Consider the following 14,411-nt stretch of genomic DNA (forward strand, 5'->3'; position numbering starts at 1 on the left):
TCACTGACCATAAATAAAGCTAGGAAGAAACAGACCCCTTTCTCTTTATGTTTTGTTCGTTTGTGATTAATAGAGAGAGAGAGAGAGGAAGATAGAGCCTTATAAGATAGCTTCAGTCTGACTAAGCTGTCATTCATCAAAGAATACCTATAATAATTTAATCATCCTCACAAAAGTTCACATCAGTCGAAAAGTTGATGGGAGAATGTGAGATCAGAGTATGGGCAAGCTAAACTTTGCTTTTTTATTTTATACATAAATATATAATATATATATTTCTTTTTTATCTCCTTTTACTCTTACCTGCACGCCCATCCATCTCACACCTTATGTTTTATTTATTCAACAATTTTTTTCTTCCTTTCTTCCTTTCTTCGTCTTCAAAGTTTTTTTTCTTTATTCATATACCTTTTCTTTAATCTTTCCTTTCACCTTATGCATATTTCCTAGTCTCACTATCTTCCAAGATTCATATCAAAAAGCTGCACCTCTTACATCAGTTTGCAATAAAATGTTTAATTCTTACTCTCACTTTCATGAATCTAAAAGATTCGTTCACAAAACCCTATTGTTTTTAATACCAAGCTAATTACCCAATTAAGAAACCATGGTTCATAGTGCGAGTAGGGTAATTATATTAAGAAAGACACTTCTGAAACCTTATAGTTATACACACACACATATATATATAATATCTGAAAAATCAGAGATGATAATCTAAGATGCGGAATGGACTTGTAGTTGATTTTAGAATCTGTTTAATTTCTCTCGTGGTGCATAGTTTTTAGCTTCAATTTATATCATGAAATAATCCAAACGCTAGCTGAAATGAATATGGCATCACATACTAACTACTATTGTGAAAAACTCATGAATTCGGACATATATGGAGCTCAAAATGTATGGGGGATTTTCCACAAAATGGGATAATCTAAAGTTTCACACAGGAAGCAGTCATTTCATTAATAAAAAAGTTATACTAACTAAGGAAGTCATTAAGAGAAGTGAAGAGTGGACACTGCCAGCCTTTGTCTTTGAAGGCTTTGTGTACGCTTACACCGCTTCTTTTGGACGATGATGAAGAGGATGATTTCAAGTCTCTTCGCGTTATTCAGCTGGTAAGCTTAGAATGTTCTGAAATATATGTTTTAGGAGGCGTATTTTATTATTATTATTATTAAATTTTGAATTAGTTGAATAGGTACTAGTAATTGTATATAATAAGTTCATTTAAGTTCAACTAAATCAATTATAAACTTTTTACAGATTAATTAATAGAACCAATATTCTTTTATAAATGTACTAACAGAACCCAATTACAGTTTGGTAAGCGGTGCAATGAATATGTTCAAACTATAATAGTGAAAGCACGGCCCTCAGTCTAATGAAAAATGCATCTCTTCTATAACATTATTGATTAATGTTATGCCTGAAAAATATAGGGCTGACGTAAGGCCCAGTCAGCATGCAGAAGTCAGAACATGGGTACACCTACAGCCTGCTTCTGTCAGAACATGGGTACACCTACAGCCTGCTTCTGTCAGAAGAGTGGGTGCGTGCCAGACCAGTCAAAAGCTGTGGTGATCCCACGTGTCCAATCCCTGCTGTAAATCGTGCAAATCACTCTAGAAGGTGGGCAATGTAACATAAAGAAGGATTTGCACGGATAATCCCACTAACTCATAGATCTAATAATCATTAGCTCAATGCATCCCACTATAAATTGAGAGTTCCTCTCTCATTCAGGAGATTCGCTCATTTTTACTCTTGATTGGCTATTCTCTCTGTAATACAAAAGCTGTCTCTTTCTTGTACTATCACTTGAAGGTCAGTCAGCTCACGCGACCTGACCCTTATCATTAATAATATAACAGTGGACTTATGACTTGCTTCCTTAGCATCCAAATCACTTAAAAACGCTTTTCTCATTGCATTTACTCTCTTTTTCTTGCATTCACGTGTGTCTTCTGAGCCAGCTCAACATTGTACACGTGCGTTTAGTTGGTGTAAAAATCATGCATCAACAGTTTGGCGCTAGAAAGAGGGCCTGATTTAGTATTCATCTTTCATCAGGAGAATCTCTAACTTACCGGTCCTACAACTGCAAATGGCCCGCCAACCTGAACCTGAGTAAACCAACCAGGGTGTTGAGGGGACCTCCCAAGTCCAGGGGGACACCTCTTCCAAAATACCTCCTGTCCCGTAAAATGCTGCAGGGGATATCCCTTCAAGTTCACAACTGGACCTTGTCATTAGAAGTTATCTGAAGAGGTTCGACAATACTCTTCAGATGGTCAATCGAAGGTTAGACCGTTTGGACCAAGGCGTGCCATCCAGATCAGCTAGGGCGGTGCAACCGCCAAAAACGCTTGCAGGTCGTGCAAAAGTGCGGCAACGGGAAATAGCCCGTGCCGCGAGCATTGCAGCGCATCGACGAAAGGGAAAGCAAGTGGCAAAAAATGGGCCTACAGGCTCCAAAGGGCCAGCAAACATTGACTGCATCCCAAGTAGAATACCGGTCTCGTTAAGACTCTGTGAAAGGATGCAGCCCGAGCTGTCCCATGCTACGTCGCAAGTACACCCCCATAAAAGTGTTGGGCGGGGCGATTCTTATCACCGCCAGTAAAATGATCTAGATCGTCATCGTGCGAGAGCTTCCCACACTTCGTGGGGCGGTTCTTACCACCGCGAAGGTCATGAAAATACCCCGCACTGTTCATCACCATCACACGCCTCTAGCCAGCGTGTGTCGAGAGTAGTCGGAACCACCGGCCGAGGTGAAGAGGAACCCGACCTCCGGACTCTCCTCAACTGTAATCGCGAGGTTCAAACTCGCATGGGTGAAAGCAATCCCCAAGTGGCTCCATTGCCACAAATTGAGGAGCTGTAGCGAGCTCTAGACCGACTAAGAGCTCAGCAAAATAAGCAAGGGCAGGTCGCATCTGCGTCCCTCTTCTCTCCTCAAGTGCTAGCCGCTCCACTCCCACCAGGATTCAAGATGCCCGACATGCAGGCGTTCGATGGAAATTTTGATCCACAGGATCATTTATATGAATTCAATAACTTGATGGAGCTTCACCAGGTCTCAGATTTGGCAAAATGCCGTTGTTTGGCAGTGACTTTAACCTCTCATGCCAAACGGTGGTTTAGGTCGCTCCCAGCAGGATCGATCAGTTCGTGGCCTTAACTGAGCGCGACGTTCCTAAGACATTTTCAAGCGAACCGAAAGTTCTCGATGCCTTTGAGCTACCTCAGCAATATAAGGCAAGAAAGGGATGAATCCCTCCAGTCTTACATCGACCGTTTCCACAAAGAACTCAACAAAGTGACTCATACTCCCGAATAGTCTGTTCGGACTCTCATCATAGCAGGAGTTCGTCCACAAACCGACCTGTGGAAAGAACTACAGGCTGAGGACGATGTTTCCCTCACAAAATTCTATAAACTTGCGGAGAAGTACCTCCAGATAGAAAATTCATTGGCGGCGCTTTGCCGTCGCGACCCTGACGCTTCAGGCAGTACGTTTGGTCAGGGGGAAAGTAGAAGAGCTGATCGCAGAAGGGCCACTAACGATCAGCAAAAAGGAAAGAAACCTCGCCTCGAGCCCAAAAAGTCCTATGCTCCTGTCCCTCGTCACGATCGCGACAGAGACCAATATACGCCTCTGAATGCATCCATATCGGCTATTCTTGATAAATCAGAAGAAGCCAGCCCGCTCGGAGAGCCTGAACCCATGAAAACTCCGACGACAGCTAGAAACAATAAAAAGTACTGTCGCTTTCATCGGGATAGCAGGCATCACACCGATGAGTGCCGAGCTCTCAAGCAAGCAATCGAAGAGCTTATCAAGAAGGGGCATTTCAAGGAGTATATTGACGACTCCGCTCCCGCACAAGAGAAAAGTCAAGGGGAGCATGGAAAGAAGTGTCGTGATCGCACAGGATATTGCAGTGTCAACCTGATTTTTGGGGGGCCGCACCTCGCGGGGAACATGCGAGGTGCCCAGGAAAGATATGCTCGTGCAGCTCATCACGACCCAATCAGTGTGATGAACACATCGTAACGACCACAAAAGGTTCGCAAGAAGGAGTCAAGTACCTTCTCTGAGAAGGATGCAGCCTATCTGCATCATCCCCACGACGATGCACTTGTGATCACTCCCCTCATAAGGCACCGTAACGTTTGTAGGATGCTAGTGGACAACGAAAGTGCTGTGAACATCCTATTCTAGAGTGCTTTTGAAAGAATGAACTTGGACGAGGTCGACCTGAAGCCCGCCTTGATCCCTCTTTATGGTTTTACAGGGGACCACCTGATCCCCAAAGGAACGATCCAACTTCCAGTCACGCTGGGTGACTATGACGAAGTGATAAAGGTTACTGAATTCCTGGTCGTGGATTGCCCATCTGCCTTCAATGGAATCCTGGGGCGACTTCTACTAAAAAGCTTCAAGGCAGTCATTTCGATATACCATCTGAAGATGAAGTTCCCTACCCCAACGGGGATAGGGGAAGTTAGCGGATCGCAGCGCGTATCTCGCGACTGTTACATAAAAGCAGTGCAGATAACGTGCAAAGGGAATGGTATTTCGCGTGGCATTCCCCGACAGGCTATGGCGATCAGTCAGATCGAGCCACAGCCTGGTCCAGCTAAGGATAACATGGATCCTCGAATTCAGGAAAGCCCTTCTAGTAGGCCAGTTGAGGATTTATCCAAGGTATCGGTCGACCAGAAAGAGCCGAGCCGAGTCTTAAGGATTGGGAGCAACCTCAACCCCCAGCTCGCCTTCGAGCTGATCAGCTTCCTAAAAGAAAATATCGATATGTTCGCCTAGTCGCACTCAGATATGGTCGGGATCAGCCCGGATATCATCTGCCATGCGTTGAACATCAATAGCGAAGCTAAGCTAGTTCGCCAAAAAAGAAGAGCGATGGATCGGAGCGGTATGCCGCCTTAAAGCTAGAGGTGGATAACCTTCTCCGAAACGGATCCATCCGAGAAGCACTCTACCCGACCTGGGTTGCCAACCCGGTTCTGGTAAAGAAGCCTAATGGGAAGTGGCGAACCTGTGTCGACTTCAGCGACCTGAACAAAGCTTGTCCAAAAGACAGCTTCCCCCTATCCAGAATAGACTAGCTCGTAGACGCCACCTCGGGGCACGAGCTACTAAGTTTTATGGATGTGTACTCGGGATATAATCAAATTTTGATGTACTCGCCGGACGAAGAGCATACATCCTTTATTACAGATCGGGGACTGTACTGCTATAGAGTTATACCCTTTGGCCTCAAGAACACTGGCGCTACCTACCGGCGATTGGTTAACCGAATGTTCTCCGAACAAATTGGCAAGTTAATGGAGGTCTACGTAGACGACATGTTGGTCAAGTCCCATGTCGCTTCAGATCACATAGCGTATCTCGCTGAGATGTTTGATATCCTCCGACTATACCGAATGAAGCTGAATCCTCTCAAGTGTTCGTTTGGAGTATCCTCGGAAAAATTCCTAGGATACATGGTTAACCAGCGGGGAATAGAGATCAACCCCGAGAAAATCCAAGCTCTCCTCGATATGGAAAGCTCGAACAGCAAAAAATAGGTCATGAGCCTGAATGGGCGAATAGCGGCGCCTAGTCGTTTCATATCGAGGTTAACAGATCATTGTTTGCCATTCTTCAATGTCCTGAAGGCCAATAAAAAGTTTGAGTGGACTCCCGAGTGTGAACAGGCATTCTAAAGTATAAAAGAACACCTCGAGAAGCCACCTCTCCTGTCCAAGCCTCTCTCGCAAGAGATCTTCCTCCTGTACCTGTCCATCTCTCAGTTCGCGGTCAGTGCAGCCTTAGTTCGGGAAGAGAAAAAAGTCTAATGGCCAGTGTATTACGTGAGCAAGCATCTGTTGGATGCCGAGATGCGGTATCCAGAAATGGAATGATTAGTCTATGCCCTACTGATTGCTTCCAGAAAACCGCGACCTTACTTCCAAGCCCGTACAATCCATGTAATGACTAATTACCCGCTGAAGCAGGTCCTCCAGAAGCCAGAGGCATCGGGTAAACTACTTAAATGGGCCATAGAATTAAGTCAGTTCGATCTGAAGTACAAGCCAAGATCGGCTATCAAAGGGCAGGTTGTTACTGACTTCATCTCAGAATTTTCCTATCTTCCAAGTGAGTCAAAACAACAGCCCAGCAAAGCCATCCAAGAAACTGCTCAGAATCTATCGACTTGAAGCCTCTATGTCGATAGATTATCGAACAGAAAGAGGGCTGGTGCAGGTCTTCTCCTTTTGAGTCCCGAAGGGGCTCGCGTTCACGACATTCTCTAGTTCAGATTTAAGGCAACCAACAATAAGACCGAGTATGAAGCTCTGCTCGCTGGATTGCGGTTAGCTAGAGAAATGGGCGCAACCATGATTAGCATCCATAGCGACTCCATGCTGGTCGTTAACCAGATCTTAGGAGAGTACCAAGCCAAGGAAGAAAACATGATCCGCTTTTTGAAAGAAGTTAAGGCCGCACTCGAGCTGTTCAAGCACTTTGCGATCACCCAAATTCTTAGAGATAACAACTCTGTGGCAGACGCATTGGAAAAGATAGCCTCATCGTTGGACTCAAAAGCACCTGATAGCATTCCTGTTCTATTCATCAAGGCCCCTAGTATCAGCCCAATTGAACAGGCCGTGAATGTAACAGAATCAGATTCCTGGATGACTCCTATTATTCAGTACCTCAAGGACAGGACCTTACCTGATGACAAGGTCAAGGCAAGGGTTCTGTGAACAAGATCTGCTCGTTTTACCCTCATCGGGGACTAGCTGTACAGGCGAGGGTTTAGCGCCCTTCTCCTCCGATGTGTAACCAGCGACGAAGCAGATTACATCATGAGGGAAATACATGAAGGGATCTGCGATAATCACAACGCCGCACGATCTCTTGCGAACAAGGTTGTTCGTCAAAGGTACTATTGGCCCCGAATCCAAGAAGACACCTATAACTTTGTCAAGAGGTGTGACAAGTGTCAGCGGTTCGCGAACATACGGCGAGCTCCCTCTCACGAGCTAATAACAATGACTAGCCCCTGGCCATTTTCTATGTGGGGAATCGATCTCATCGGTCCCATGCCAGTCAGTAAAAAGGGAGTCAATTATGCCGTGGTCTCAGTAGATTACTTCACCAAATGGGTGGAAGCCAAGCCGCTAGCCGCGATCACGACTAGAAAGCTCAAAGACTTTTTTTTCAAGAATATTATGTGCCGCTATGGAATTCCTCATACCCTTATCTCGGATAACGGAAAGTAGTTCGACAACGAGGAGTTCAAGCAGTTTTGCGACGAGCTGGGCATTCATAAAAAGTTCGCCTCAGTCGCAAGACCGCAAGCAAATGGTCAAGTTGAAGCTGTCAACAAAACCATCAAGCACACTCTAAAAGCCAAACTTGGCAAAGCCAAAGGGAATTGGGCTAACGACCTCCTCGAAGTCCTATGGGCGTACAGGACAACTCCATGAACCTCTACCTCAGAAACCCTTTTTTTGCTAGCATACGGATGCGAAGCGATGATCCATGTGGAGGTAGGGACCGGTTCACTTCGGAGGGACTTGTACAATGAGGCCGACAACGAAGCGCTTATGAGAGCAAGTCTGGACCTCGTTGAAGAACATCGCAGCAAGGCATCGCTAAGAATAGCAGCCTACCAGCAATGCGTAAAGAGATTCTTTGATTCGAAGGTCAGACAAAGAGACTTCTAGGTCTGCGATCTTGTATTAAAGGAAGTTCTCCTTGGTACTAACGAACCAAGTACGGGAGTGTTAGGACCGAACTCGGAAGGTCCGTACCGCATCGACAAAGTGATAAGATCGGGGACTTATCACCTCAAAAGGCTGAATGGTTCCAAAGTACCCCGAGCTTGGAATGCTGAGCATCTTCGACTTTACTATCAGTAATTCCAAACTCAGTTTTTCTTGTCATTTAATTTTTTATCCTTTTAAATTATTTCCTTGTAAAGTATCATTCTGTTCGCTTGTAATAGCCTTCGCATGCAATCTTGTTCATATAAATGTGTTATCATGTTCGCATAGACTTCTTCCAATACTGTAAGCAATCAGAATGTAAACTCACGTGTAATAAAGCAAACAGAAATTGTAAAAGCAAAATGTATTTCATTAATGCGAAGAGTACAACAGGCAAAATGATAAGACTATTAGCCCTAATCTGACTCCTCGAGGACTGACCTCATCGTCCTAGGGTTGGTCAGCTGGGGGCTTCTCTGAGGCATGTCCCGAACCCTCTGTCCGATCAAATTTTTGGGCGGTCGCCGCCGCATCATCCTCCCATGCCATGGACCTGAGAGTTTCCTGCCAATCCTCCGGGAGGTCAAACATATCAATATGTGGGTTTTTCGGCCACAAGGCATAGATGGACTCGATTGCCCATTCGACAGCCTTCTCCTCGATCTCTGCTGCCTGATTCTGCATCTCTTTGGTCAGGGAAGCAACTTTCCCCTGACTTATCTGAAGTTCGGCCTCGAGAGCTTGCCTTTGCTTCTCGGAGGCATCCCTCTCTTGTACTGCTCGCAAGGCCTGCAGAGAGGTCACTTTTAGCTCTTGGTCCTTCTCTCCGACCTCCTTGGAGAGTTTGGCAATGGTCCTTTGAAGCTCCTTTATTTCCTCCCTATGCTTCTCGAGCTCTACTTTTTGGAAGTCCACTGTGCGAAGAGCCGCATCTCTTTCGTTTAGGTATCGGTTCACCGACTCAGAGGACAGGTTTATTTCTATTTCGGCGGCTTCCAGGCTTTGCTTGAGCGTTGCGTTCTCTTCCTTCAGTGCGACCTCCCCCATTGTAGCTCCTAGCCAAACCTTCTCCAGGATCATTTGCATGGAAAGCAGGGCCTGCGAACAAGAAAAAATAGCAAATTAGTTTATTAAAAGAAACAAAAGGAAGTCCTCGACGAGGACAGTTCGTTTACCTTGCTTAAATGCTCGAATGTTTCCGAGAGTCCGCACTCCAGCAAAGTGTAGACTATCGACTGCAGGTACTCCGGCAGGTTCCCCAGCGAGTCTAGCACTGGGGTTTGCTTCTTCGCGCCTTCCGCAGGGGTCGTGTTGCCTGCTGGTTCCTTGCCCGACCTCCTCCCGACATCTGGTTGCGACCTCCCAGGTTGATCGCTCTTGGATTTGGTCTCAGACTCCTCGACCTGAATTTGCTTTCTCTTCTTTGGTCGCTGAGCCGTTATCTTTAGCCTCGGGCGAACAGCCGATGGCTGGAAAGGCTTCGCGGTTCGGATTGGTGCATCCTCCAAAGGTTGTTGCTGAATTCCAGCAGGTTGCACCGGGGCACCCGATGTGACACCTTTAGCCGGGGGATTGGCAGGAGCCACATTGGTCGCCTTGGCTTTCCTTGACCGAAGAAAGTTGATTTGCCTTCGTCGTGGCTGCTCTAACTCCTTCGGAGGCATGGTCGCTATACGCAAGCATCGTTAGCAAAAGTGTATCAGTTTACGACCAGAAAAGAGTCAGTTAACAAGACTTACTCGGTGGAGGCTCTAAAGAAGCGTTCGCGTTGAAGAAACCGTATTTCCGCAAATTCGCGGTCGTCATGAGCTTCCTCGCGTAGTAAGCCGAAAGATACGATCCTATCCGGATCGAAGAGCAGCCCTAAGTCGGTTGTCTTGTTAACTGCCAAAAAAAAAAAAAAAAAAAAAAAAACAGGAAACAGGTCGTTAGAAAGAAAGCGCACTTCAAATTTAATGAACTCACCAAGGGAAAAGAGTCTACTTGGGTCCTGAAGGCGGTAATGGCCATCGTAACGAAAGAAGAAAAACTTCGTTTCGTAGGCCCTCGCGTTGCTAGGGTAGCTGTGTATCCCCTCAGCAATAGAAGGTCGCCTGGATAAGAACAAGTAATACGAATCCTTGTCCTTGCTCTTTTTCAAGTAATACGAGCAGCTGAGCTCCGTCGCGGTTAGCTCGCCTAGCCCGTTCTCGTGACATGCGATGTACATGGCAACAACAATAACATATGCGTTTGGAGTGAGCTGCATCGGCGCTATCCCGAAGTGATCCAAGACCAACCTGACAAAAGGGTGAAAGGGGATCAATCCCCCACCCTTGATGATCCCTTCGGAGATCGCGGCCAACCCACTTGATGGGTATCTCGATGAATGGGCCACATCGCGAAAAACTTTCACGTCGATACCATATTGTTTTATCACTTTCTCGAGCTCTTCCCCGGTAAGTACCAAGTAGACCTCAGGAGTGGCACTTGGAGCACCCTACGAGGACGAACTGGTTCCTTTCTCGGATGTGGTCGTTGAGGGGTCCATTCTACTGGTCTGCAAAAGCGACAAGCAGGGGAGTTATTTAGCCATCGTACGCTACTTCGTACGATGACGTGGAAGGAAGCAAACTCCCTAAAACCTAGAGAAAACCCTAACAGCATGATTCGAGTCGCCATTCATGGCTTGAACCCAACATGGGCGACTCGTCTTCGATTAGCTACCGGAAGACTAATGCCATTTACCAACCACGGGAATAGAAAATAAAAGCAGAGAAAGATTCTTACCTCTGGGAGTACGAAAATGGCTTCTGCTTCGAATATCGAAAAAACACTGGTTTGGAAGGCAAAGACTCCAAACTTGCGAAAATCTCTTGCTCTCTGTGAAAAAGACAAGTGTGGTGACATTGCCTGAGAAAGATATGAGTTTTTATAGCACGTAAAACGACATTTGTTTTTCTCGGAATCAAAACAATGTTTGGGCGGTAAAAATTTCTTACCGTTGATCACGGCCACGTGTCACAGATCAGGGAGGAAGAGTGAGCTTCACAATTGAAGAAAATCAAATCTTCATCTTTTCCGTTGAAAAACTCAAGCGACGGCACTCTTTCTTTCTCAGCATTAATTGCGCCCCAATCTGCATTTAATGCTCAGATAAGGGGCATCGTTTCAGCATGTCACACATTTAATGTTCTGATAAAGGGTATCGTGTCAGCACACAATGCATTTAATGTGCCTGGTTGGAACTTACCACGCGCATGACACGTCTGCCAGAGCAGAGACTGCTTCATTAAATGCATCTATACCAAAAGCACAACAGGCAACGCCTGACGAAGTCAGGTCTCTCATCCTTAGCAAGCAATGGCCAGGCGAGGTCGTGTTCGCGCAGAGTGCTATGCCGACCTATTTTCAAATAGGTCGGAATCACCAGAATTTCCCACAAGCATCCAATCGCGGCATGACTTATAGTTTCCAAGGTCCGATCCTCAAACCTTAAAAACTAGGGGACTTCTGTTATGCCTGAAAAATATAGGGCTGACGTAAGGCCCAGTCAGCGTGCAGAAGTCAGAACATGGGTACACCCGCAGCCTGCTTCTGTCAGAAGAGTGGGTGTGCGCTAGACCAGCCAGAAGCTGTGGTGATCCCACGTGTCCAATCCCTACAATAAATCTTGCAAATCACTCTAGAAGGTGGGCAATGTGACATAAAGAAGGATTTGCATGGATAATCCCGCCAACTCATAGATCCAATAATCATTATCTCAATGCATCCCACTATAAATTGAGAGTTCCTCTCTCATTCAGGGGATTCGCTCGTTTTTACTCTTGATTGGCTATTCTCTCTGTAATACAAAAACTGTCTCTTTCTTGTACTATCACTTGAAGGTCAGTCAGCTCACGCGACCTGACCCCTATCATTAATAATATAACAGTGGACGTAGGACTTGCTTCCTTAGCATCCGAACCACTTAAAAACGCTTTTCTCATTGCATTTACTCTCTTTTTCTTGCATTCACGTGTGTCTTCTAAGCTAACTCAACATTGCACATGTGCATTTAATTGGTGTAAAAATCACGCATCAATAATTAAAAAAGATGCAGTGTCGGTGCATTAATGCTGCATTTTCTCTCTTTCTGATCATTGCCAAGGGATTTTTTTTTTTTAATCTTATTTTTTGTGCGGACATATTTCATGTATCCTTGAATTTGCTACAAGCCTTGATAGATAATGAAACTAAAATCTTGTTATTCCAGTCTTGGACCATATTAATATCAATCTCTAGAAGGAAGGGAATTGGATGTTGGCTGGACAGCCTCCAGTAGGTAGCCCTGGACAATCAATAAACTTTTTCCCAGAAGGATCTGTGCACAAATAAATCTGGTAAAGTTGCCTTATACCTTATGCATTCACATTGCATTTAACTCCAGGTTCATATCCAACTACTCCTCTAATACTCTCTAGAATGCTGGATAAGCCGTACACTTTTCCATTTGGTTTTATTCCTGCAATACCATATATATATTGTCCTCAGGTGAACTAGTAAGGGAATGATATAGATTAGACTCTCGGATGAGACTAAGCAGCCGAAAAATTTAGAAATAAAAGGTTACCTGATTTCTTGAGAACTTTCAAAAGATCTTTCTTGTCCTTGAGGTCGAGAGCTGCTTTGAAGTAGGCGTGCTGGTCAAGGACCGACTCTGAGCATGTTCCATATTTTTTCCATTCATTAGACCATAACTTTGAGCCACTACCACCCGGGCATGCCAGCGTTGGCCAACTAATTTTCAATCTTTTGATGAGGTCTGAGATCTTTTGCAGATCAGCCAAGTAATTTAATTAATATACTTATAAAATAGGTGTGAACACCATTAATTGATGCATTTTCTATAACATTCCATTGCAATATATGTGGTTGTAATATTATTGATTTTATCTGAGGATCCCAATACCTTGGATTCTTTGTAAGGATTTTTTGATTTGCAGTACGATGGCTCGGAGTTCAAGAGGTCGTTTGGCCGAAGCACATGAATGGTGAAATTTGTTGCCGGTTTTTCTGTTTTTGGATAGCAACAACTTTGCTTGGTATCACAATATGATCCTGGCCACTGAATCAGAAGGATAAATGAATTAGAATATCTTCAGATAAGATATATATATATATATATATATATATATAGGTATACCAGTTATATCTCTTTTGAAACAATTTCGTTTACCTGTTGTATGAAGTAGAAAAAATCAAAACCCTGTGAGACACAAAGAACCATCAGACATTGTATTGTGAAGAATTTGATCAAGAGTGGACTGTTGGATATCATCTCTCTGATTTATGAGCTTTCCTTCAGAAAAGGTGATGATGCAATGGCTTAGATGGCTTTATTTTATAGGCAGAAGTTTAGATGTCTGAACAGAAATTGTGAAGCAATATATATATTTAATTATAACGTATCCATTCGGTTCAGGGAACATGTCAGCACAAGTTGCTATTTCAGCTTTTATCTTCTTTTTCATTTTTTATTGCTATCAACTTTAACTTATCTTATAGTAAAATGGGAGTTAGGAAATCAAGATGATTAGATGAACACTGACTTTTAAAACAAGAACATTAAAATATCAGTCAAATGAGTATTTCGATTTGCTAACCAGCTCATCGTGTGCCTTGAGTGTATATGGCTTATAACAAGGAAGATCCAATCAAGATGTATCTTGCTATTAGAAATATGAGTCGGTATAGTTTAAAGATTAAAGAATCTGCTAACCAGCTTATCATGTGCTTCGAGTTTATCAACCAAATGAGGATTTTGATTTGCTAACCTTCTCACTGTAAGAATACTAGTGAAATGTGTAGATTGAATTGATGAAACATTACAATAAAATGTTATTCCTTAATACTCCCCCGCAATTGGAGTGGTAGATCACGGAGATGCACTTGGAAATACAGCAACTGAAAACGCTCACAAGATAGGCCCTTGGTGAAAATGTTCACCAGTTGAAAGTTGGTAGAAACATGGCGAAGACGAAGAGCCCCACGGGCAACCAACTCACAAATGAAGTGAAAGATTGACGTCGATATGGTGAGTGCAAGCATGAAAGATAGAATTGGTAGCCATAGGAAGGGCATACTAATTGTCGCAAAGGAGTAGGGGAGAAGAGTGTAGAGGAATGTCAGCTCACGCAACAGATAACAAAACCAACAAATGTTGACAGTAACATGAGCAAGACCACAATACTTGGACTCAACACTAAAGCAAGACATAGTAGATTGCTTCTTGGTAGTCCAAGAAATCAAATTGCGACCAAGAAAAACACAATCGCTAGTGATAGAGCTACAGGTGGCGACATCAATCGCCCATCAGCATTAGAATAGGCTAGTAGATGAAGACCAAGGTCACGATGAAAAGTGAGACCACATAATAGAATACCCTTAAGGTAGCGATGAGTGGGAGCAGACCATCTTTGAGTAACTTGATTCACAGCAAAAGCAATGTCAGGCCGAGTGAGAGTGAGATATTGAAGACCACCAACCATACTGCGATAGAGAGTGATATCCTGAAACAGACCATCATCGGTGGACAATGACGATTTCGAGGATCCAAAGTGTGTGGCACAAGGAGCGCATGAGTCAAGCTCAAGCATCTATGT

The 14,411-nt window shown here is 44.3% G+C and overlaps 1 protein-coding gene and 1 pseudogene across 1 annotated transcript; both read right to left on the bottom strand.

Moving 5' to 3' along the window:
- Nucleotides 1–12,047: 12,047 nt before the first annotated feature.
- On the bottom strand, nt 12,048–13,087 carry LOC116123780 (annotated as a pseudogene).
- A 967-nt stretch (nt 13,088–14,054) lies between these two features.
- LOC116123781 (uncharacterized mitochondrial protein AtMg00810-like) lies at nt 14,055–14,405 on the bottom strand. The gene has a single exon (XM_031409512.1). It carries the CDS (start codon nt 14,403–14,405, stop codon nt 14,055–14,057), a length of 351 nt encoding a protein of 116 aa, XP_031265372.1.
- Nucleotides 14,406–14,411: the final 6 nt, after the last annotated feature.

This window comes from Pistacia vera, unplaced genomic scaffold, assembly GCF_008641045.1.
Source record: "Pistacia vera cultivar Batoury unplaced genomic scaffold, PisVer_v2 Contig145, whole genome shotgun sequence".
Classification (NCBI taxonomy): Eukaryota; Viridiplantae; Streptophyta; class Magnoliopsida; order Sapindales; family Anacardiaceae; genus Pistacia; species Pistacia vera.